We start from the raw sequence: 24,348 nt of genomic DNA, 5'->3' as shown, positions 1-24,348 counted from the left end.
GCCATGTGCCCAGTAGAATGATAGTGTACAGTGACATACATTTATACATGCAACTATTCAAATGATTTTAGGTGTAATCCAAGCTCTCACCTTGGATTACAAACCCCCTCAAAGAGGGGATTGGAAACCCCCTGGATTGGCAATCCCCAATTGCTTTTTGCTGCCAAACAACCGTGGGGATTTGAAACCCCCTCTAATCCTCTCCAATCCCCTCCAATCCAAGGTGCCAAACGACCTCTAAGTATTTTCCACAGAAGCAAGCGCAATAAAGTAATTACACAGCTCCAGAGTCTATAAAGAAGCTGGGATTTGAAACTGTCAGTAAACTTAGATAAGGCTCTGAGGGCTCGAGTCGGGATCCTCTGTTATCAGGTCAACAGAGAATTCCTGTTACCCTAATGGTTTGGCGTCCGAAGCTGTTTTTTATTTTATTTTTATTTTTTTAGTGAGTGGTGACGTGGACCAAATGAGGATTAGGGTATCAGGAATTCTCTGTTGACCTGATAACAGAGGATCCGGACTCGGCTCGGAGAGAGTGCGAGAGGAATGGAGAGGAAGCTTTCTAGGGTTGCCAGGACACTCAAACCCTCCCCAATTCAAGAGCTATCCCATCTCGCCCAGCGATGTGACGCAATCAATCTCGCCGAAGGATTTCCGGACTTCCCTGCTCCTCCGCAGATCAAAGAAGCCGCCATTTCTGCCATTAATTCTGACTTCAATCAGTACAGGTTAGCTCTTCTAATCGTAATCTCTCTAGATTCTTTTTCTTCATAGGAATCCGTAGAATTCTGAATTTGTTTCTATGCTTTTATTTCCGTTTTTCTGTCTTGAAATTTATAGTTGAATATCGCCTAATATGTAATGTTAGATTTTTTGGATGAATCTAGATTGTGTTGGGTGATAAGATTTCCAATGTTTTAGAAAAGGATGATGATACATAGAATGTAAAATTAAATAATTTTCTGTTTCAAAAAACTACCTCATTAGTCGTTAATCCATGTAATTATCATTCCCCTACCTTCTGTCATGGCCGCTGTGCAAGCAATTCGGTGGGAGACTCGGGTAGGCCCACCTTGATGCTGATGCAAAATACTCCTCAAGCATCAAGTGTGTCAACCCATTTAAGGGCGAAAACATCAGCTCCATCCGTGATTCAAGTGGAGCATGATTGGAAGCCGTATACAGGGCCGCCCTCCAAACGGTTTCCACTAGTGTGGCCCATGTGAATCACTGATGGGTGTGATTTTTTGGCCATAGGCCTAAATGTTTGTGTGGAATCTAATGGGTGGAGTGTATTTTATATAATTATCATGGTGGGCCTCGTAAAAATCAAGGGTGGACATCTCTTTCCCAGCCATTTCCTTTGGTGTGGCCCACCAGCATAACAGATCAGCCTTCTTTTTTGTTTGTTGGACTAATATGGGGCTAAAATCTAATGGTCAGAGTGGATCTTACATAAACGTCATGGTGGGCCCGTCAAAATTGAGAGTTGCATCCCATGCTATTCCTCTTTTTTTTTTCTCAAGAATCTATTGTACAGATATGTTGGGATTATTTTTGGCAGGGCCATTAGATGTGTAATCCTAATTTAGGCGTAGAGCCAAAAAAATCAGGCTAAATTGTGATTCAGGTGGGCCACACTAAAGAAAATTGTTTGAAGAGATATGTATTGATGCAGGGATGAACGTGATGAGGATAACTACTCCGAATCCACGGAGCTTCTCTGGACTCCTCACAGTGACTTCTCGAATCCACGAGGAAAGAAAGTAGAAAATAGAAATAAATTCTAATAAATTCAAAATTGATTAATTAATCCATAAAAACGAGTTCACAACCCTTTAAATAGGGGTACCAAGCAATGGAAAAGAAATCAAAATCAAACTACAACTAAAACTCCTAGAATCCGCGACTTACTATAAATAGTAAACTTACTATTTATAGACGGTCGTGATGTCTACTAGTGCGCAAGGTTTTTGGCCAAAAAAATTAAGTGTCCTATTTGGCTTCACCAAACCGTTCTCCTAATTATTCTAAGCTTTTTTCACGTTGGGCGCGACTCCTAAAGCCCGACGGATGAAGAGTTATAATCAAGCTAAAACTTACTATTTATAGTAAAAATGAAATTAAAATAGGGAAACGACCGTCGATCCAAGGGTATTTCGCAATTCTGACTTGCGCAACCCTGGTTGGCTAAAGTAGCTCGTTCTACCCCAAAATCATATATTTTACGCCCGATAACTCATTCCGGATTGTGAGATACGCCCGATCTAAGGTCCGATGGTCCGGATCACTTCTGTCGTCGACCGGCCCTTTTCTGGTCCATCTTGGCCATGAAACTGTCCGCGACCCGCTCTACATCAATCCCCTCCACTTCAAAAGAACTCGTCCTCGAGTTCTCTTCTTGCTCTGGTTCATGATACTCGGTCAGGTCCGCGACGTTGAAAGTCCGTGAGATCGCCATGTCATCTAGAAGATCAACAACATAAGTGTTGTCATTGATCTTTCGAATGATTGAGTTGGGTCCAATTTTCTTATTTTTCAACTTGTTGTACGTCTTGGTCGGAAATCTCTCTTTGCGCAGATGGACCATAACGCGGTCGCCCACCTCGAACACTTTTTGTAGCTGGTGCTTGTCCGCTTGTTCCTTGTACTTCTCGTTCGAGGCATGTAGCTTGGTCTGCACTTCCGCATGGATGCCCATAATGTTGTCTGCCATATGTTCTGCTACAATGCTTGTGCCTGGGTGCTGGGGTAGAGGGACCAAGTCAAGTGTGTGGCGTGGCACTCGTCCGTGAATAATCTGGAACGGTGATTTCCCTGTCGAGCGGTTCACCATGTTGTTGAATGCAAACTCTGCTTGAGACAAGGCCAAATTCCGTTGCTTCGGTTTTTCTCCTGAAATACAGCGGAGGTTTCCCAATGTGCGATTCACAACTTCGGTCTGCCCATCAGTCTGTGGGTGGTATGCACTGCTGAATTGAAGTTGTGTATCGAATCGAGTTCACAAAGTCCGCCAAAAGTGGCTAATGAACTTCGTGTCACGATTATAAGTAATGGTCTTGGGGACCTCGTGTAGCCGTACGACCTCCCTGAAAGAATAGATTCGCCACATGTGTTGCATGAGGGTCTTCTTGCATGGGATAAAGTGTGCCATCTTGGAGAAAGATCTACCACCACGAACACCGAATCCATGCCGCGTTGTGTTCGTGGGAGACCAAGCACGAAGTCCATTGATAAATCCTCCCAAGGACCGTCAAGCACAGGTAACGGGGTGTAGAGGTCCGTATTCTGAGATTGCCCCTTGGAGGTCTGACAAACATGACAACGTTGTATGGCTTTTCTCACATCACGTACTAATTGCGGCTAGTAATACCGCTCTTCCACAAGAGCTTGCATCTTGTCTCGCCCAAGGTGTCCACCGAGGCCACCTCTATGTAGCTCTTGAATAATTTGTTCCCTCAGAGAACTTTGGGGGATGCATAATCGATTCCCTCTGAAGAGAAAATCGTCCTGTATATGAAGGTCACTGGTACTTCATCTAAGAATCTTTGAAGTCTTCATCTTCAGCATACTGCTCCTTGAGACAGGCGAAGCCGACCACCTCGTTGCTCATCGTAACAAGTAGTGATGCACGACGACTAAGTGCATCAGCCACCTTGTTCTGCTGCCCTGACTTGTGCTTCAGAACGAACGTGAATTCCTGTAAAAACGCAACCCATCTAGCATGCACATGGTTCATATTAGTCTGACTATTAATAAACTTTAATGCTTGATGGTCAGTGTACAGAACAAACTCTCTTTGAATCAGATAATGCCGCCAATGTCGCAGTGCCTGAACAATTGCGTACAACTCAAGCTTATAAGTCGACCACTTCTTTCGGGCTTCGCTGAGCTTCTCGCTGTAGAAGGCTACCGGCCTGCCTTCCTGTGATAATACTCCTCCAATTTCGATGTATGAAGCGTCACACTCAACCTCAAACAATTTGTCGAAATTAGGAAGCACCAAGACCGATGTTGTAGACAAACGATGCTTGATCTCATGAAAGCTCTTGTCAGCTTTATCGGTCCACTGGAACGGTCCCTTTTTTCATGCAATCTGTTATAGGCGCGACTATGGTGCTAAAATCTCGCACAAATCGACGATAGAAAGTTGTCAACCCGTGAAAACTCTTCACCTCATGAATGTTTGTTGGGATCGACCATTTCCTAATAGCTCGCACCTTTTCATTGTCCACACAAATGCCTGTGGATGTTACAACAAATCCTAGAAACAACACGTTGTTAGTTAAAAAACTACACTTCTTCAAGTTGAGGTACAACTTGTTAATTTGTAGGACCTACAACACCTGCCTGAGATGTTTCCTGTGCTCCGCCTCATCCTGACTATATATCAATATGTCATCAAAATATACTACTACAAATCGGCCAGTGAACGGTTTTAGAACTTGATTCATCAAACGCATAAAAGTATTTGGTGCGTTCGATAGGCCGAAGGGCATGACCAGCCACTCATACAACCCTTCCTTGGTCTTGAATGTCATTTTTCACTCATCACCGGGTCGGATACGAATCTAATGGTACCCGCTCCTTAGATCTAGTTTAGAAAACACCTTGGCCTCTTCTAGCATATCGAGCATGTCGTCCAACCGTGGTATTGAGAATCGATATTTTATGGTAATTTTGTTGATTGCCCGGCTGTCGACACACATGCGCCAGTTTCTATCTTTTTTTGGTGTTAATAATGTTGGTACGGCACATGGGCTCATGCTCTCTCTCAAGAGACTCTTACGGATCAATTCCTCCACTTGCCCCTGAAGTATCTCACACTCCTTCGGACTCATCTAATAATGAGGGTGGTTGGGCAGGCTAGCCCCATGGATGAGGTCCATGTGATGTTGGATGTCCCTCATGGGGGGCAATCCATCAGGTAAATCCTCAAGCCAGACTTCTTTGAATTCGTTTAGCAACAGTCTTAAAGTTGGAGGGATGTTTGAGGGTTCCTCTTCTTTGCCCTTCACCACTATGGCGTATACCTAGCCGGTTTCCTTGGATTCCTCCATGAAATCCCGAATGGTTAAGATGGAACTCCCCTCCACTTTAGAGGCTTCAGGGTGGTTCTCTGTTACCACAGGAGCAAGGATTATTTTTCGACTATCCTTGACGAATATGTAGACATTATCTCGTCCTCGATGGGTGGCATCACGGTCCGACTGCCATGGTCGACCAAGTAGCATATTTGATCCTTATAGTTTTTGCTAATTGAAAACGAGATAGTGCATTGTTCAGTTACCTTGGTCTCATTCAGCTTTTTTATCCAGCCAATTGAGTACAGGGAAGGATGTTTCGTCGTTGGTAGCTGCAACTTGTCCATCATCACTCTTGAGACGATGTTCTTGCTACTACCACTGTCTATGATCACATCATAGACATTTCCTTTGACAGTGCGCTGAGTACGAAATATATTGTGTCGCTGTGGATGTAATTCCTTTCATGGGGCATATAGTAATTGCCTCACAACTAGAAATTTGCCACGATCCTCGCCCATCACTTCATCGCCACCTGCTATTTCTTCAGTGGTTTGTTCATGTTCATCAAAGCCATGATCTTCTTCTACGGCCTTATCTTCAGTGCCCCTTTTGTTTATAGTCAAGTGTGTTGCGGGACGTTGAGGACAAGTGTTTGATAAGTGGCTTGGCTGGCCATAGCGGTAACAATTGTTTGATCTTGGCCGAGCATAAGGATTTGGAATTCTACTCGGGCTCGCTGTTGTGGGTGCTGCACATTGAGGTCTGGATGAGTTGCTCCCTGTATCACGGTTTACGGTTGTAGGAGGTTGAGGACGTTCTCCTACTGGATCTTTTCCTCGTACCAGCACTGGATCCTGCGTGGGACCTGTCATGGGGGGTCGAGTTGAAGGATATGTAAGAGCAGGAGCTCTTGCAAGTTGTGTTTCTGCCCTACCCGCTAATTGAACTGCTTCATCTACGGTCCCGACTGGGTACATCTGAACTTGGTCCTGAATTGTCAGTCGCAACCCACCTATAAACCGTACCACCTTCTGTGACTCAGACTTTGACAGATCGTTTCGTGTAGCCAACCGTTGGAATTCTTCAGTGTAATCTGTAACGGTTCGATTTCCTTGTCGGCAATTTTGATATTGCTGGAATAATATCTGCTCATAATCACTGGGGAGAAATCGTGATCGAAGAAGACGTCTCATCCGTGGCCATGATGAGATGAGCGCCTTGTTCTGACGGGGTCGTAAGAGTTGTAATTGTTCACACCATGCAGAAGCACCAGATTTTAATTTAAACGCTACCAAATTTACCCCTTTATGATCTAACACGTCTATATAATCAAAATCTCTCTCTACTTCGGCTAGCCAATCGAGAAAATCTTCTATACGTAATAAACCGTTAAAACTAGGAAGTTCAGCCTTACCTCGATAGTCTCTTTCAGTACGATATAGATGATTGTCTTTATGGGTTGGTCGTCGGGCAAAACCCTCATTAAGGTCCTCGTCGTTAGAACTTGAATCATCTGGTGTAGCCCTACGGTTTGCCACTGGTAGTGCTCTACGAAAATCAGGGTTGCGTCGTACAGCAACCACAGGTGGTGGAGCAACCATAGGTGGTGGAGCACCGCCTAGGGCTCGGGGCGGAAGTAGCGCATCCGCAAGACGGTTGAGGGTTACCTGCAGCCCTTACATGGTCAACTGACTCTTCCGGTGGAAAGCTTCCATTCTTTTCGAAAGATAACGAATCCCTGGATCACCGTCCATAGGATTTTGATTCATGCCTTCATTATTTGCCATCGGCCTGAGGGGAATCCTCGCACTGATACCAATTGACGCAGAGACGAACGTGATGAGGATAACTACTCCGAATCCACGGAGCTTCTCTGGACTCCTCACAGTGACTTCTCGAATCCACGAGGAAAGAAAGCAGAGAATAGAAATAAATTCTAATAAATTCAAAATTGATTAATTAATTCATAAAAACGAGTTCACAACCCTTTAAATAGGGGTACCAAGCAATGGGAAAGAAATCAGAATCAAACTACAACTAAAACTCCTAGAATCCGCGACTTACTATAAATAGTAAACTTACTATTTATAGACGGTCGTGATGTCTACTAGTGCGCAAGGTTTTCGGCCAAAAAAAGTGTCCTATTTGGCTTCACCAAACCGTTCTCCTAATTATTCTAAGCTCTTTTCATGTTGGGCGTGACTCCTAAAGCCCGACGGATGAAGAGTTATAATCAAACTAAAACTTACTATTTATAGTAAAAACGAAATTAAAACAGGGAAACGACCGTAGATCCAGGGGTATTTCGCAATTCCGGATTGCGCAACCCGGCGTAGCGGGGTTGGTTGGCTAAAGTAGCTCGTTCTACCCCAAAATCATATATTTTACGCCCGATAACTCATTCCGGATTGTGAGATACGCCCGATCTAAGGTCCGACGGTCCGGATCACTTCTGTCGTCAACCGACCCTTTTCTGGTCCATCTTGGCCATGAAACTGTCCGTGACCTGCTCTACATCATGTATACCTTTGATTTTTACAGGGCCCACCATGATAGTAATATAAAATCCATTCCAACCATTAGTTGCCACACTGATATTTAGGCGTGGTGCCAAAAAATTAGGCCCATTTGTGATTTACATGGGCAATACCAAGGGAAATAGTTTGGAGGGTCATTGTTGCCATGTACATTGTTTCCAATCATGTGGTCTGCTAGAATCACGAATGGGGGTAATTTTTGGACCCTTGGCCTAACATGAGGTGATGCACCTAGTGGTTAGGTGGAGTTTACAGAAACATCACAGTGGGGCCCACCCAAGCAGCTAACCCATTTGCTCGCACGCCCACCCAATCGGCCGTTAAAGAAACGTGATGGAAGGTAGTGGAATGATAATTACATAGATTGATGAGGTAGCTTTTTGAAAACCTTTTTGAAAAAGGTACCAAAATGTAAATTCCATATTAATTAGGTAGTTGTTTGTAAAATTCCCTTTGGAATATCATGCAATTTGCAAATGCCTTTTTGCTGTTGTCAACATGTCAAGCCCATTGTTTGGAGTATCCTCGATATTATTGATAATATCCCTGATATTATCCGTATCTACAGCTTGGCGATATTGATAACACTAGTGGTGGTATCGGAAATTCCAGGTATTGGCGATATATCACTAAGTATTGCCAATGTATTGCCAACATTTTCGACTGTGTAAATTTCAAGTGTTGCTTGCACCACCAATATTTTTGACCGTGTAAATCGAGGTGTCATCATATATATATATATATATATATTTATGGGTGTATGGTTGTGTGATGAAATGCATGGACAAGGCCCACCAATTCCCTACGGATCTTGAGCGACCTACGGGATTTGCGATGGACAACCACTTTATCAATATTAAGACTAGAGGATGCTTTTTGAATCCCTCTTTTCTCTATCATCTAGAAGAGAACTATAGTCCTAACACAATCCCTGAAGACTACCCCGATGAGCCTCCTCACATGACCTATGGCTTCTCTAATCCACCTTTTACCCCTCACTAGCATTACTAAACCCCTCACATCTCTAGGAAGAACAGACATGGCTGGGAGAAGTTTCGCAGATTGGAATAGATCTTTAGCACAAGTAGTTGCTTGCAGAGAAGAAACATCCAGGGTTTCAAAGTTGTCCCAAACTCCAAGGTCACCCTTGAAGAGTCTATCACCACTTTTTTAGACTTCCGAGAGATCCTGGATCGCCACCAAGCAACGCTCGAGAGGCCCCACCTTAGAGGATCTGACTAGCTAGAGCTCCCCACCATCGGCCCTAGGGAAGGAGCCTTCAGCAGGAAAAAGAGGAGTTGAAAAGGATGTTGGGGTATGGAAACCTTCAGGAGAAGAAGAAAGTTGAAGAAGGGAATTAATGGGGTGGGGTGAAGGGGATTCTTTCTCTAAAAAGAAGGGGATCCCTCGCCCGAAGGATAAAAAAATAATTGATGCTCTGAGGGAAGATAAGGCGAATGCAAGAAGGATCCACATAGAGCCCTCTCCAGTCTCCTCCAAAAGTGAACATGCGTCTGCAGGAGTGGCTTCTCGACTATCATCTGACTCTTCGAACTCTCCCCTACCTCATAATTGACTTTTGACCTTCTCTCCTTGCCATTGACGTCCTCCTTGAAAACATAGGACTCCTGATATATGCCATCCTAAACCAAAATAAGAAGGACGTGGCGCTACAAGACAACCACCCATAAATGCCCCCTTTCTCTCTCATAAATCTGATGCAGGACTGATGCATGAACCAAATAACTTGTGAGATCAAGTAATAGAATTAAGACAATTAACAAAAAAAGACACAAGCAACACCATAGATATCATGAACGAAAAAAGGACATCATGCATGATCCTAGCCTATGTTACCAACATCGTCACACAAGATCATTAAATAAAAGGAAACTAGAATCTAATGGATGTAGAGATATCCAATTAGCGTATGGTATAGTCTATCTCAAAGTAAAAGACCTAATATACCCTAGGGTGAAATTAGGGTTAAAAGAGATTGAGAAATATAGGAAGTAGGGTTAAAGAGATTGAGATGTATAGGAAGTATGGTTAAAGAGATTAAGATATATAGGAAGTAGGGTTAGGGTTTGGATTATTGATAGGTGTTTACACCCTAAGTATAGGGTTGTGATGTAGTAATAATCTTGGTAAGACTGAGGTCGAATCCACAGGGACTGAACCTTGTACGTAATTTGAAAGTAACTTGAACTAGAACTAGGCAAAGATGTAATCTAAATCAGGAGGATGTAGGAGAATAATGGTGAATTATTTAACTAAAATTCGTGAAATTCAAAGGTGGGAAACTAGGGTGCCAAGGATCCACTTGTAGAGATCAGGGAGATCTATGCTTGATTCAAGAACACAACTGAAATCAGAGTCCCATCTTCATCCAATTGGAAGATATGTCATTAAAATCCAAATCTAAACTTCCTTTAATCCAGTTTTCAAGAGATGAGAGGTATGAGAATTAAAATTGATTCCATCACAAAACCATGCCCATGAGACAAAGCAAACAACAGAATTTAACCAATCCACATCCAATCTGAGAGAGTTATGAATGTTAAGAAGGGTTCTATCATCTAACCATGCCCGTGAGACGATGGTGAACAACAGGGTTCCTACGACCATAACCTCCATACATGTATGGAAAATACTTAAAGATATTGTAGATCCATTGTAATTTAAGTCACAACAAACCATTAAAAACTATGAATATTCCATATAATCAAACTATAATCAAAGAAAGTTCCTAAACATGAATCAAAGCCGTAGAAAACTACCCATCACACTACAAGCTTTACCTCTTAGCCCTAGCTAAGAGGTTTTGCAAGACATGATCAGGATAAAGACCCAACAGGACATGAAAAGAAAGAAGAAACTAAAGAAGAAAAGGAGGAGGAAGACTCCTCTCGTGCCGGCCACGATCTCGCCCTCTCTCGTGCTCCCACGCTCCACAGTCCGAGAGATGGCCTTCTCACGTCCTCCCTCTCCTTTATATAGGCAGTAGAGGGTTGGTGCTGGCGTGGTGAAGGCGGTGGAAACAAGAAAATCCTATGGAAGTGCTTTTTACGCAGCAGTAGAAAAAATGCCAAAAATACTTGCGTTTTGAGGGAATTTTAGAATAGTACATGGCCTCTTTTTGTAATCTAGCTCCATGGCTAGGGTCGTGGCCACCCTCTGGAGCAGATGGATGGTCCAGATCGTCGAACCGGATGATGGGTGGGACCCACTACTCAACTTAGCGGTCGGACGTTTGGTGGAAAAATGGAATTTCCGTTTTTTAAGAGGAGAGCTCGAGTCAGCGTGCGCTGACTCGTCTCTCAGTTTTGGTGCGGCGTGGGAGTGCATCGACCGTGCACTCTCATGCCCCCATGTGGGCTCCACTGCGATGCTAATGAGAGATTCGCTCCGTCCATCCTTTTCCTCATTTAATTTAAGGGGTTGAGACCAAAATTGAAGCATATCCAGAGATCAGGTGGGCCCCAAATCGCTGATATGTGGGCTGATCTGTCCGTTGGGCCACTTCCAGAGGGATTTAAGGGCTGAATTTCGAAGTGTACGGTTAATTTATGGTCCTCAGGCTAGATATAAAGTTTCAAGCCTAACGGATGGTGGGAACCCTGTGATCTTGCATTTTGGACGATTTTCAGGCCACTTGAACTTCAATCAATTGATTTTCTCAGATCTCTAGCTTGTAAATTCTTCGATCTCGGCCCCTTGGGGTCCGTCCCCTGCCTCGCTGATTTCTGAGCGTTAAATGTAGGCTTTTAACACTCTTTTAAGTCCAAGCTCCTAAATTCACCTTGTAACCAAAAACGTGATTAAAATAGGACGTTAAACATTATCATGTTCATAAAATCAAGTTTAACTGGGGTCTAATATGCCATATTTGACCCCCAAAAATAGGTATGGGAAAGTGAGGTTTAGAGGAAGATGAATATCTAGGATGGGAGAATGAGGAACCTGAAGAAAATACCTAGATGGAGGGAAAAATAGATGACAGTGTGAGATAGATGGAGATCCCACACCTCCGTTGATGAAGGTTAGCCTCACACTAATCTCCCTTCCAAATCACATGGAAGTATCATTAAATCCCTTGAAGATGGAAGAAGAAAGCAAGAGCTTTTCTCTTCTTCTTCTTCTTATTTATTTTATTTTATTTATTTAAATCACAAAAACCTAATGAGGGAGAGGGTCACACGCCCACCCTCTTTTTATAGCTTTAAGAAAGTTGAAAAATTACAATTAACACCCTGTTTTGTGAATTTTGACGAAAATAACCCTAGTCTAACTAAAATAAACTAAAACATTCATAATGATGTCTAAACATAACATAAACAAAATTAAATCCTATAATTCTGATAAAATCTAAGAAAACTAGTGTGGATGATCCACGATTAATGGCCTAATCATGTGATCCAACGGCCCAATCATCATGTCCCTCCGATCTAACGGTCTGGATCACTCCATAAAGCAGCCCATGTGTATCTTCCCGGTGTTGAGTCATCCAGATGCTTGCACGTGCACATGGGGTCTTCAGCACGATCACGTCTACTTGCCTAGCCACAGGAAAATTAGTGTGGCCCGCCTCCTCCTTTGATACTTACGCAAGGGTGTATGTGAAGTAATGTCCTCATCAAAAACTCTTGGGACTTATCCCAATGATGTCATCCCGATTGGAGGAATAACATCATACCTTCTCGCTCCATCAATATCAACATGCCAATTGTCTCTCTCCACCCGACAAAAGCCACCTAGTGCCGAAAGAGACTCGACTCATGGCGTCTGAAGGTGAACTCCCATTAAATCTCTTGTCACTTTCTCATTGTAACCACGAGACACTTGTTCCCCTGACATCACATCTCCAACCTCCAATGACTAGTCCATGTCATCCAAGGAGACACGTCGATGAATGAAGCCAATCTCCAACTCTAGTACCACGTGGCTCGATGTGACCCTACCACATCGACCCACCTCCATCGATTCTTGATTTAATACCTTTGGCCCAAGGATCAAAGCCTAGGACATGTGTCGCCCTTACCGACATCTCTTCCTTGCCATTGGCTAGTAGCGCACCACGTGCCACACACTTGTCTCCATTCTCCACCCTAGCAGCAAATGCTCTGAGATTAGAGCCCAATGTAATAATGACATCATCCAGACAAGAGGGCGGTTGACAACCTCCTTGTCGACCCCTCTCCTCTGACGACCTGGCAGATAGGTAAGTACTTGTCCCCCATCTAGCCCTTCGATCTCACCAAACCCCTGCAATCGTCTTTCTATCGTACATGTAATACTGTTAGTAATTAGAATCTCAGAGGAGCACCGAAATGGTGCTCCATCACCCATGACCACCATGGTTGCACTCCACGGAGTTTGTCGGTTGACCTCCTTTTGGTGAGATACGACAAAATCTTTAGACACTCCCTGGTTCTTACCCTCTTGAACCACATGGATGACGATTTTCTCCTTTCCAAGCATCACCAAAATAGACTCCGGGATAATGCTAGATTTCTTGATCCAACCACAAACCCTAGCCAGCCTGAGATCCTTCTAACCTATCTTCAGATCGATAGCCATAACCTCGCCAAAACAAGAGGCCACTGCCACTAAAACTTCCATGTAATAGAGCTCTAATGGAAGGACCCAAATCTCAACACAGTTGAAACATGACCAATCTTCCCATCTAGACATGGAGGATATTAGTCCCTTCCTGAGAACATGACTTGCAAGGACACAACAATCTACACTCTCCTCATTGTTTGGAGAGATCCAAACCATCGAATCCCCCAAGGGTCTCAAAATATAGCCGTTTGTCCCTAGGTTGCAACTTGCAACCCTCGTCTAACCAACCTTCCAACTCCACCACCATGGCCCCTTCCTTTAAAGTGGCTACCAAGTTCTAATGGTGAGCTTTCAAGGGGTTGACAATTACTTGAGGATGGACCTTGACCTCTAGATAAGAAGTGGAATCTTCCCTCTAGACCCACCTTTCAAGTTTCTTAAGAGGAGCTTCAACATCCTCCCATAAAGCCGCAACTGTCTTCTCTGCCTTCTCTAGTGCCTCAACCGACTTCACTGGAATTGCAACTGATTGCTCATGGGCCACCACATTGTGCTAGGACTTCTGTTCCACTCTACTACTCTCCTCTCCCCCCTCCACTCTCCCAACCTTCGATCCCCTAACCTTCCCCCTAGGCTTCTCGACTCGCACCACTTTCTTCCCTCCCTTAGGAACCCCTTCGAGATTAACAGTAACAAGCCTATAGCGGGCTTCTTGGACTCAAATTTCTCTCCCGCCGAACCTCCTCCCTTCAAGCCCCTTAATTGCCCTCTCTAACTCCTTGTTACTCATCTGCACAACGGTGAAGCCATAGATGGCTAAAGAGCCCCTCACTCTAGGAATCACAACTTCCTAACCTCTCTAACTCCTTGTTACCCATCTGCACAACGGTGAAGCCATAGATGGCTAAAGAGCCCCTCACTCTAGGAATCACAACTTCCTAACCTCTCCAAACTGGCGTAACACCTGGGGAAGTTCAAGGTCATCCATCACCTAACCTTCGATCCACTCTACTACTCTCCTCTCCCCCCTCCACTCTCCCAACCTTCGATCCCCTAACCTTCCCCCTAGGCTTCTCGACTCGCACCACTTTCTTCCCTCCCTTAGGAACCCCTTCGAGATTAACAGTAACAAGCCTATAGCGGGCTTCTTGGACTCAAATTTCTCTCCCGCCGAACCTCCTCCCTTCAAGCCCCTTAATTGCCCTCTCTAACTCCTTGTTACTCATCTGCACAACGGTGAAGCCATAGATGGCTAAAGAGCCCCTCACTCTAGGAATCACAACTTCCTAACCTCTCTAACTCCTTGTTACCCATCTGCACAACGGTGAAGCCATAGATGGCTAAATTGTCCAATGCCTTTGATCCTTGAGCCTTTGCTTCGGCTGGATTTGAGTCAGCCATACCAGTGTGGCTGGAAAATACGAATTTGCGGCTCCTTTTCATCCCTAAAGACACTCCATTGCTGGAATGATCCTGGTTTCCTAATGAGTAGCCATTGGAATTCAGTTTCCGATACCCTTCCAGAGGGCTCTTCCATTTACCACAGACCTTTGGAACCTCATTGCCATACTGAAAACTCCCAAGTAGAGAAGGCATCTTGCATGTTTTCCTTGGTGACTAATGACTAAGGCATGCACTAACATTCAGTATGGAAGTACTCTAGCTTATATAAATGTATATATGTTTTTTCGTGCCATGATTGTCATCTCTGATATCTTGTTTATGCTACAGCTTTTATGTGCCATCAAGCACTGAGGTTCTTATGGCCTAAAAGGAAGTTGAACGTGAGGCAAACATTACTTTTCTTCCATTGTTTAACAAATACGATTTTTTCTTCTTCTTTTAGACATGTGCAGGGCATTTGCGACTGCTTGGAAAAGTTGATGAAACAGAAGTGTGGTTTGGATATAAACCCTCTTATGGATATTGCTATTTGCTGTGGTCAGACTGAGGCATTTGCTGCAGCTGTGTTTGCAAGTATGCATTCCTTTTTCATAGAATCATAGCCATGGAGTCCTTTAATTTGTAAATATATTTGTTAGACTTAATGAGATGGCTGTTCTATCATTCTATTACTTATTTCACCTTTATTATTGCATTTTGATTAGCAATCAATCAAGGTGATGAAGTCTTGCTATTTGATCCTGCATATGAAACATATGAAACTTGTATCCTTATGGCTGGAGGAACCCCTGTAAGTCATATTCTTCAATTCTTTCTGATCATTTTTTTTACTTCCCATACTTCCCAAGTTTCATAAACCAAGTTGGCGAGCATCTGCTATAACCAAATGCCCGACTTGTTTGAGTTGAACACTCGAACCCATGTTTTTTTATTTTTCATTATTATTATTATTATTATTTTTTGAAAGGCTGCTTTTCATTTTTTATTTAGTACTACATTTAAAAGTGACCATCCTTGATGGAATAAGTTATCCTATTAACCACGCATGGTGCATATTAGGGTTTTTGAACCATGACTATGATGGCCGTTGCAGAAATTAGAAGAAAGACACAAAAAGACACACAGAGAAAAAAAAAAAGGAAAAAAGAAAAATTGTTGGAGAAGGCTTACATGTGGACATTGTTTAGGTGTATGTTGCATTGGATCCCCCTCTCTGGAGTTTGGATCTAGGTAAATTGATGAAGGCTTTCACAGTCCGAACAAAAGCTGTAGTTCTGAACAGGTAACTACAATTAACCATAAAAAAAGGTGACCATGATATACATTTCCTTTGGATGGTGTGACAGATAACGCCGATATTTTGAAGTTCTTGCAATAATATATATTGCAAAAATACACTAAAAGATATTATCGCAAGATTTTCAAAATATCAGCAGATTTTTAAGTATTGCTTTTTTATCACAGCATAATTATGGATTAAAAAAAAAAAATTAAAAAAAAAAAAAAACCTCCTTAAAGAATTTGTTATATTTTATGTACATTTATATTTTAAGTATTTATTAATTTACAATAAATATTTTAAAATATTTTTGGCAACATTTTCCTGATAATATCCTGAGAAAAACCTAAAAATTTGAAAATCTCCTGAGAAATTGCCAAGAACGAGATTTGTCACTATGCCTTTGGAAAAGCCAAAATACGGATGTAAAGTCTATCTCACTATAAAGCCTTGTGCATGTGTTAGAGATTCTTGGAAATTAAAATATGGACATAAAGTCTATGACACTCTGAATGCTCTCTGTCCCCTGGAAATTCATCAGAATAGTTTGTTCATTTATAGCAGAGCTTCCTCATTTCTCATGCAACTGATCCTCCTTTTTCTTTTTTCTTTTAGTTTTAGCTTTAATCATGTTTCTAGTGTTTTATTTATTTATTTATTATTGATGGAAGTACTAATATACAATGGCACAGTCCTCACAATCCAACTGGGAAAGTTTTCTCTAAGCATGAGCTTGAAGCTATTGCTGAAGCTTGCCGCAACATGGATTGCATAGCTATAACAGATGAAGTATGAATATCTCTTTGCTTGTTTATTTATTTATTTTCACTGTGAGCATCATTAATTTAAATAGTTTTGTACTATGATCCTGCACTTACCACTAGGCATCTATAATAATAATGAAAAGTTAGTCTCTTGTAAGCTATTTAATGGTTTTATGGGTTAAGCTCAACAGGTTACATTTGATATAGTTAGATAACATTTCTTAAATTATTGTGAAACTTTTTGGGTCAAAAAATTTAATCAATATTAAAAGCTATTAGAATGACCACACATGAGCTTGCTCAACAGTGTAGAAGCTCTGCATTAGATAGAGTAACATAATGAGTTTTGGTTTCAAATTGTTTGTAACTGTCAGCTCCGATCACCTTTTCATGTTTCTGCTATATGGATGGTTGCCAAGAACTGAAAAATTGTCACAACTATATAGTGAAAATTATGGATCCAGCACAGGTTGGGAAACTTCAATCTCATTGCAATGTCCTTGGAGTTCAACAGAACATTAAGTCCAGGATGGTGAAATGGATGATTATAAATTGTTAGGGAGCATTGTTCTTTTCATTCTGGAAGATGTATGCCACATGTTTTTAACATTTCCACAAGTTACCTGTCTTTGTAACTTGTGTTTCCATGGGCCCTACCATATTCAGACCTCAGTAGGTGTTACTTGTCATCATCATAGCCTCGTCATAAATTGTTCGATGAGCTGGTAGAGACACTGTAGTGTGTGTGATCTAGGGTTCAATCCCTGGTACTGTTACCTTTCAGAAGAAAAAAAAATCATATCGATTTGTGCACCAAATCTCCTTTTAAGGTCAAGTCAATTTTACATTCTTCATATGCTGCATCATCATTTCATTTTAGGTAACAAATATGTTTGCATCCCTAGAAACTTGTCATCATCATCGTCATCACTGTCATCATCGTAGCCTTGTCCAAGCTATTGCAAGTTGCAACCACTATCCAACCAACCGATTCAAATGAGACTCACGAACTCCTCCGTCAAAGCCCTGAATCTCCATGGAGTGCTACTAGTTGTTCTGTGTGTTGGCAATGATGGATTCCATGTTTGCTGACCTATCCTCAAATGATTGTCTTGTATTCAGGTAAATGTAAGCTGCTTATAAACAAGCGTGTATGGCAAGGTATTCCGTATTGGTAACGGTGGCTGTAACAGTCACTACCATTACCGATACGGGTATCGGCCATGACGGCCGATACAAGGGCGTAACGACCGTTACGACCCCTGTAACAGTTGGAAATTTTCTTTTACCCAAAAAATTCTGAAAAAATAACTAGAAAATCAAGAATAATGTAAATATTTCAAATATGTATTCAATTTTTTGTTTTGAACGTGCTTATGGTAGTGTAACGGTCCACTCTTTGGTGAGAGTGTTGTATTGGGCCATCTAGTGAATTGTTTAATATGATTATGTCTCTAATGTTTACACATCACAATCAAGCATTAAAACTAGAAAGCAGAAAAAGACATAAATACTGTTTTTTCAAATTTTTTTTTTTTAAAAGGCCCTCGGAGATTCTATTCGCTCAAATCACTTCAATCCACAGTTTTAATCTTAAAAGTTATAGTAAGAGTGGTTGAAATCTGTTGTAAATTGATATAGGAGAGTTTTTGGAATGAGAAAAGTGAAAAAGAGGAGAAAATTAAATTTAAATAGAAAAAAAAAAGTGATCGTTTTTCGACCGTTATGGGAGTACTGGTCGTTATGCCTTGTAATGGCCTTTATGGCCACCGTAATGGCTGATACAGTCTCAAAAAACTAACTGCCCCGTTTCACCCCCGTATCATGTAACGGTCATGACCGTTAACTATACGTATCGGCCTTTACGGGCGTATCATAACGGATACGGAATACCTTGGTCTACGACCACATTGGAAGCTTCTCAATTTCTACATAGAAGTTACTAAAAATGATGAAAAAGATGGATGATAACCTTTGTTACTATGTATTAGCCCTTTAGTCAAAGAATCATCATCATCATCACAATCATAGCCTTTTCCTATCAATTTGGGGTCAGCTTCAGGATTCATTCTCATGGTAGCTTGGCAAAAGTTTGACAACTGGCTGCTTACCTGACGTCCTCCTTTATTTATGCTGGGGAGAGGAAGGTGTCATATAAGAACGAACAAAGCGGCCTTTTCATGTGTTCCTTGAAGTGGGATTCTCCATTCTAGTCATATTCAACATTACTATAGATTGTAAGATGGTGTATGTGAGATGGAAAATGTATATGACATGCATACTTATATTTTCAACCCTATATATATATATATATATATATATATATATATATATATATATATATATATATATATATATATATATATATATATATATATATATTCGCAATGGTCAATCAAGAGTTAAATGGGAGACGTCATCTCTTTATTTATTCAGAATCTGGCTGTCTTTTGGAGTGTCTATAGCTTAATCTCCCATCCTAATGAAATTGTATGGCCTTACCTTTCCTCTTGTTGGCTGAAAACCTGCAAAAAGTTAAAATTTCCATAAATGTTTTGAATTACTGATCAATTATACTAATCTATTTGGAAGTAAACAATTATATGAATAGGATTAACACCACTACTAACAAGGTTTTTTTTTTTTTTTTTTGCTTTTGTTTTTAAAGTCTTTTATCTGCAAAGTTTGAGGTCAGATATTTAACTGCAGGTATACGAGTATATAACATATGACATGGAAAAACATTCATCACTGGCCTCACTTCCAGGAATGCAAGAACGGACCATTATAACATCATCCTTGTCTAAGACTTTTAGCGTTACAGGTGCAGCTTGCTATCTTCGTGCTTGGCTCGTGGTTTCATGCTGTGTATTGTTGCCATGTATTTCTGGTATTTCTTTACTTTCTGTGTGTGATTTTAGCTAACAATTCAATGTTGTGATATTTTAAAGCATTGCTGCCTTGGTTACATAGTGCTGCAAACGGCATGAGCTTTTGCATAACACATGATAAGTTCATTCCAAAGATGCTTGGCTTTGCCTTTTTTCATTGTGTATAGTGTTGACGAATAGTTGTGGCATTCTTGCTCCAATAGAAGAATGCGGGATCCATGATAAATTGGCTTCTGGCTGCTTAATACAAACCATACATTATTAAACAGAAATATTTCAAATAAATAAATAAAAGGAATGTTCAAGTGCTCTCAGAGCACTATAAAGTATAGTATAGTGCTCCTAGTCGCATCCCTTCACTTGGACAATCGAGTCGATTGATCTGAACTGTCCATTAAGTTCAGAACAGATTACTTGGGCTACTATGCAAAAATGACACTCAATGGATGATCTAATCCGTCCTTAATTTGACCTTATTTTCTGTAGCTGTCCTTTTTCCAAGCCATGGATGGTTATTGTAACCAAACAGGAGATTCTTTAGAATCATAAGCAGTACATGAGTATCCCCTAACAAATAGATGGATCAAATTGTCTATTGGACCTATTTTTGTATCAATGATCTTATCATCCATTTTTAGTCCATTGATCAAATGGTTAATATTTGTCAGACAGACTTAAGACTGGTGTAATTTTTTCATGGTCATGCAACTCGTTGATTGTAATAAACCTACTTAATAGACAATTAGATAGCGCTTGATTGTAATCAACCTATGCAATAGTCTATTTCATTGTGCTTGTGGAAGTTTTATGCTCCCAATGCCAGTCCTCAGCATGGACAAAGGAGCCAGGTTGGCAGCCAGCATCAAACTTAATGCCGAAACTTTCAACATGAATCTGAAAAATATGACACTCCAAAGCCCTTGATAGGGTGGAATGGCGGAAAAGAATTCATGCAGCCAACCCAATTACTTGGGATAAGGCTTATATGATGGTGATGATGAGCCCATGAAATGTGCGTTAGACCTAATGAACAGTCCAGATCAATGAAACGGACTGTATAAATGTCCCAAATCCCAATGCAACTAGCACTATTAGTGCTCTGAGAGGACTGGAGCATTTCTCAATAAATAAAGATAATGGTTACAAGCACTCATTTGTGAATAATTTATTAAATGGAATAAGAAGTTTGTGTTCTATAAATTCATATTCACAATAACCGTTTTGGATAACAAATTCATGTTTTATATAACTGCATATTCCAAAATCTTGAAGAATATTTTGTATGTACAAGAACAGACCTTTTTTTTTTTTGGGATGTTTGCCTTTTCTTTACACTGCTGAATGACTATTAATTGTTGTTGTTGCATGTGCCATGTCATGATTCTGCAAGGAAGCTGATGTCTCTCTTCTGCTTAGTGTTGTCATTTTGAGTTATTCATTTCTTTTTGGGGAAATTGTAATAGGTTGGAGGATTGGATGGGCAATTGCTCCGCCAGTTATTGCATCTGCAATAAGAAACATTCACATTAAAATCACAGACTCAGCTCCTGCACCTTTCCAGGAGGCTGCATTAACTGCTTTGAGAAGCCCAGCAGCATATTTTGAGTCCTTGAGAACAGTGAGCATTTTATCACTCCTTTGTTGCATAGCATCTTTCTTCATGAATGTAACTGGGGGAAATGGCTATCTGTTAAATGGCAAAATGGGTGCCTTTGCTTTTCACTTGAGGTTTCAGGATTATGAGTCTAAGAGAGACTACATTGTCAAGAAGCTGGCTGAGTTTAGTTTCCAGATTGATTTCAAGCCGCAGGGTGCATTTTTTGTATTTGCAAAGCTTCCCGATAAGTGCCTACTTTCTGATGTACGTCTTTTATCAGCCCACCCTTCAATTTTGTGATTGTGTTGACTGTTGTGGAACTAATTCATTGACACGATGAGCTAGCAGGCTGTTTGGATTTGGGCAAAGTTGAGTCATTGACAGGCAGTCGAGACAAAAGTCCCATGTCCATGATTTGTCAACACCCTTGTGCACGGGAACCTAGGCACAAACATATGACCATTAAAGCATAGATTAGCTGTCTCTACCAAACATGTGGAACTCCTTGACACTACATTTCAGTGCAACATTAGGAACACTATTATCTGTAAACATGCTTGACATGTTTTGGTGTGCCATGTGTCCGACCATCTAAGTTCAAGCACCCCGCATGTGCACATTGGTCACCATCAATCTTCAAGCACCCAAAAATGTGACGTGTGTCAAATGTTTAAATGCACATGCATCAATGTGCCACCATCCATATTTAAGCCCCCCCACATTTGACACAATCCATTTTTCCTTCTTGTTCCAGGGGATTTGACGAACAAGGAACAAGTCATGACAGCATGTCCACAAAAAACTGGTTCCGACAACACGTCCATGGATAGCCTGTCGTGACACAACTTGGCCTGAATCCAAACAGCCCCTAGAGAGAAACCAATGGTCTTGCTCATAAGCAAAGGTACAGTTTGCTGACATGCATTATTCCATACATGTGGGGCCACGCTCGTTCATCCAAACTATTGATCTGATGAGATGCACTGTTAATGGGGTCTGCCTCAAAAAGCCTCAAGATTGGAAGATCCTAACCTTTTGATCAGTGTCCCACAAAAAGATGGTTAAAGAGAGCCCATATCCAAAGGAAAATAGTTGAATGATCTCAAGGATTGAAATATTTCAAAATAGTGCCAATACTGTCCATGTTTAGACCGTCATGTAAACAGTTTGGATCATTGAAACATGTTCCACGTGTATAGAATCTTGCGCATCAGCAAACATTACATTTACTGATGAGCAGGATCCTATAATTGCCCTAAACCGGGTTCAATTTTGAGGTTTACTATCATGGCTCTCTGAATCTGCCCGGCCCTTCTGCCCCACCATGTGATTATCCGGACCATTCATCTAGAAGCTCCTATAGTATATGGTAAATATGGAAAGCATCCCACTGGTGAAAGATCATTACCAATCATGAGAAGGTGAGAAATTGCTATTGTGGACCATTATTTTAAGTCACTATCTATGGATGATGAGATCTCTGGTTAGTGAGATTGTTTCCATATGAACCATATACAATGTGGACTACTTGATGGGCAGTCTGGATCATCACATGGTGGGCCATAAGGGGTGTGCAGATTAATCCAATTCAGATTATTAGCCCCACTAATTGCAAGCAGGAGGGGCAAGCAGCTTAATTGCAAAATTTCGAAATCACACTATGATTTGGTTGCTCAAGCCCCATTAAATCTGCCATTTAAATCTTTGATTGGCTGGTAATCTGACTATAATCTCAATCTCCTACTGCCATTTTACCATCTTACTTTGCTTTTTCTGTGGAAATAGTGTAATTGTAATGAATCCCAAGCTTTCCAGGTAGATTTCACTGCAGAGTTAATAAAGAAAGCAGGGGTGGCGGCTGTACCGGGACGTGGGTTTTTTCATATGGAGGCCACTTCAATCCCATTGAGGGAACTATCCCTGGGTGGTCAGAATTACCAGGAAAGATACATTCGGTTTGCTTTCTGCAAGAGCAATGCTACACTTAGTGCTGCTGCACAAAAGATGGGAGATCTTGTGGATGGCAAGGGATGTCTAAAACTCGGTTGATATTCGCGAAAAGGGGCTCAGATGAGAACTATGCAATTCTTCCGCTGAAATTGGTAAACTACCTTTCTGGTTTTCAGTCTGTATGACGGTCCAGCTGTGGATGGCCCTCACACCAAAAAACTCCCAGATGGAAGAATCTTAGCCCTTCAATCGGTGGCCAAAAAAAACAAAACAAAACTGGGGGGCCATGAAAGCCACGGATACTATTATTTATTGTATTCAGCTTTGATAGTTACTACTATTCGTGGGTTGGAAAATGTAATGAATGATGTTATGATCTAGTCGGCTGATCCAAACGGAGTGTTCAAATGGAAATTACAGTAATTTCCCTCTATTTTCTTGCCCAAATGAGAAACACTTGCTTTAGTGAGAAAACAATCTTTACTTGAGGTTTCTTAAACTATCTGTGCTTACATTTTGTGTAATTGCACATCAATCCGGACCATCTAATTGATGACCTGACCTTTCCTGATATTCCAAGGCAACCTATTGAGCTGTTCATCTTGGTGGAGTTCACTGCAGGTGCGACTGCTTCTTCTTCAATGTCCATTTTGACAATCTTTCTGATGGTTAGTATCATTTGTTTGCTGCATTCTCTGGGCTATGACCATTTTGAAATGTGATGGATACTTCCTGGATCCTTCTCGTGGCACATTCCAATGTAGCACATTTGCTTGAGATCTGGTTCGTTCATTTGGTGGGCCTCACCTGCAGTCTAAAATCAGGTCAACTGGTCATCAGGTAGGTCACACGAGAAAATTTGGCAATCAAAGGAATTGATCAATTGGCAACAACAGTGTTATACTTAGGGTTGTAACTGTACCGGCAGATGGGACGGCCAGTAGGGGTGGGCTCCATGAGCTGGGCTTGGGGCTGTATATCAGCACCCTTTGGCAAGGCTGGGTCTAAATTCAGGACCCGACCCACTGGATGTAATTCAGGGCTTGAGCTTTCTACTGGTCCTCCAGGACAGTCAAGGACTGTTCATGACTGTCGTGGTATATGGCTTGGGCCTGAGGCTGTAGTATAGGCATTTGACGTCCACTAAATGTATGGGGCAGGCTTGTGCATACCCAGGCGTGGCCTGTTGCCAGACCTATTGTTATAGACTGTCCATCTGGACGGCCCTACCAATAGGTGGGCCAGTGCCAAAGAAACTCACCCATCCAAAAGCCTTTTCTTTTTTTTTTTTTCTTTTTTTTTGTAAATTTTAAAGCCGTCTCATGAACTATTTT

At 41.5% G+C, this 24,348-nt stretch overlaps 1 protein-coding gene across 1 annotated transcript; it reads left to right on the top strand.

Moving 5' to 3' along the window:
* The first annotated feature begins 528 nt into the window (after positions 1-528).
* LOC131224794 (uncharacterized) lies at positions 529-23,447 on the top strand. The gene is made up of 9 exons (XM_058220182.1): positions 529-728; positions 14,976-15,106; positions 15,238-15,323; positions 15,721-15,815; positions 16,505-16,601; positions 19,286-19,400; positions 20,931-21,085; positions 21,203-21,328; positions 22,880-23,447. Exons 1-9 carry the CDS (start codon positions 547-549, stop codon positions 23,111-23,113), a joined length of 1,221 nt encoding a protein of 406 aa, XP_058076165.1. The 5' UTR covers positions 529-546; the 3' UTR covers positions 23,114-23,447.
* The last annotated feature ends 901 nt before the right edge of the window (positions 23,448-24,348 follow it).

The sequence above is a fragment of the Magnolia sinica genome, chromosome 14 (genome assembly GCF_029962835.1).
Source record: "Magnolia sinica isolate HGM2019 chromosome 14, MsV1, whole genome shotgun sequence".
Taxonomy (NCBI): Eukaryota; Viridiplantae; Streptophyta; class Magnoliopsida; order Magnoliales; family Magnoliaceae; genus Magnolia; species Magnolia sinica.
The sequence above is the reverse complement of the archived record's forward strand: the minus strand, read 5'-3'. Positions and strand labels throughout refer to the sequence as shown.

What these genes read in the sequence shown, in the direction of transcription:
- LOC131224794 (XM_058220182.1), top strand. Translation starts at nt 547, where the DNA reads ATGGAGAGGAAGCTTTCTAGGGTTGCCAGGACACTCAAACCCTCCCCA. An exon ending in TGCTGCAGCTGTGTTTGCAA is followed by an intron (nt 15,107 to 15,237) that starts GTATGCATTCCT and finishes CATTTTGATTAG; the next exon opens with CAATCAATCAAGGTGATGAA. An exon ending in ATAAGTGCCTACTTTCTGAT is followed by an intron (nt 21,329 to 22,879) that starts GTACGTCTTTTA and finishes CAAGCTTTCCAG; the next exon opens with GTAGATTTCACTGCAGAGTT.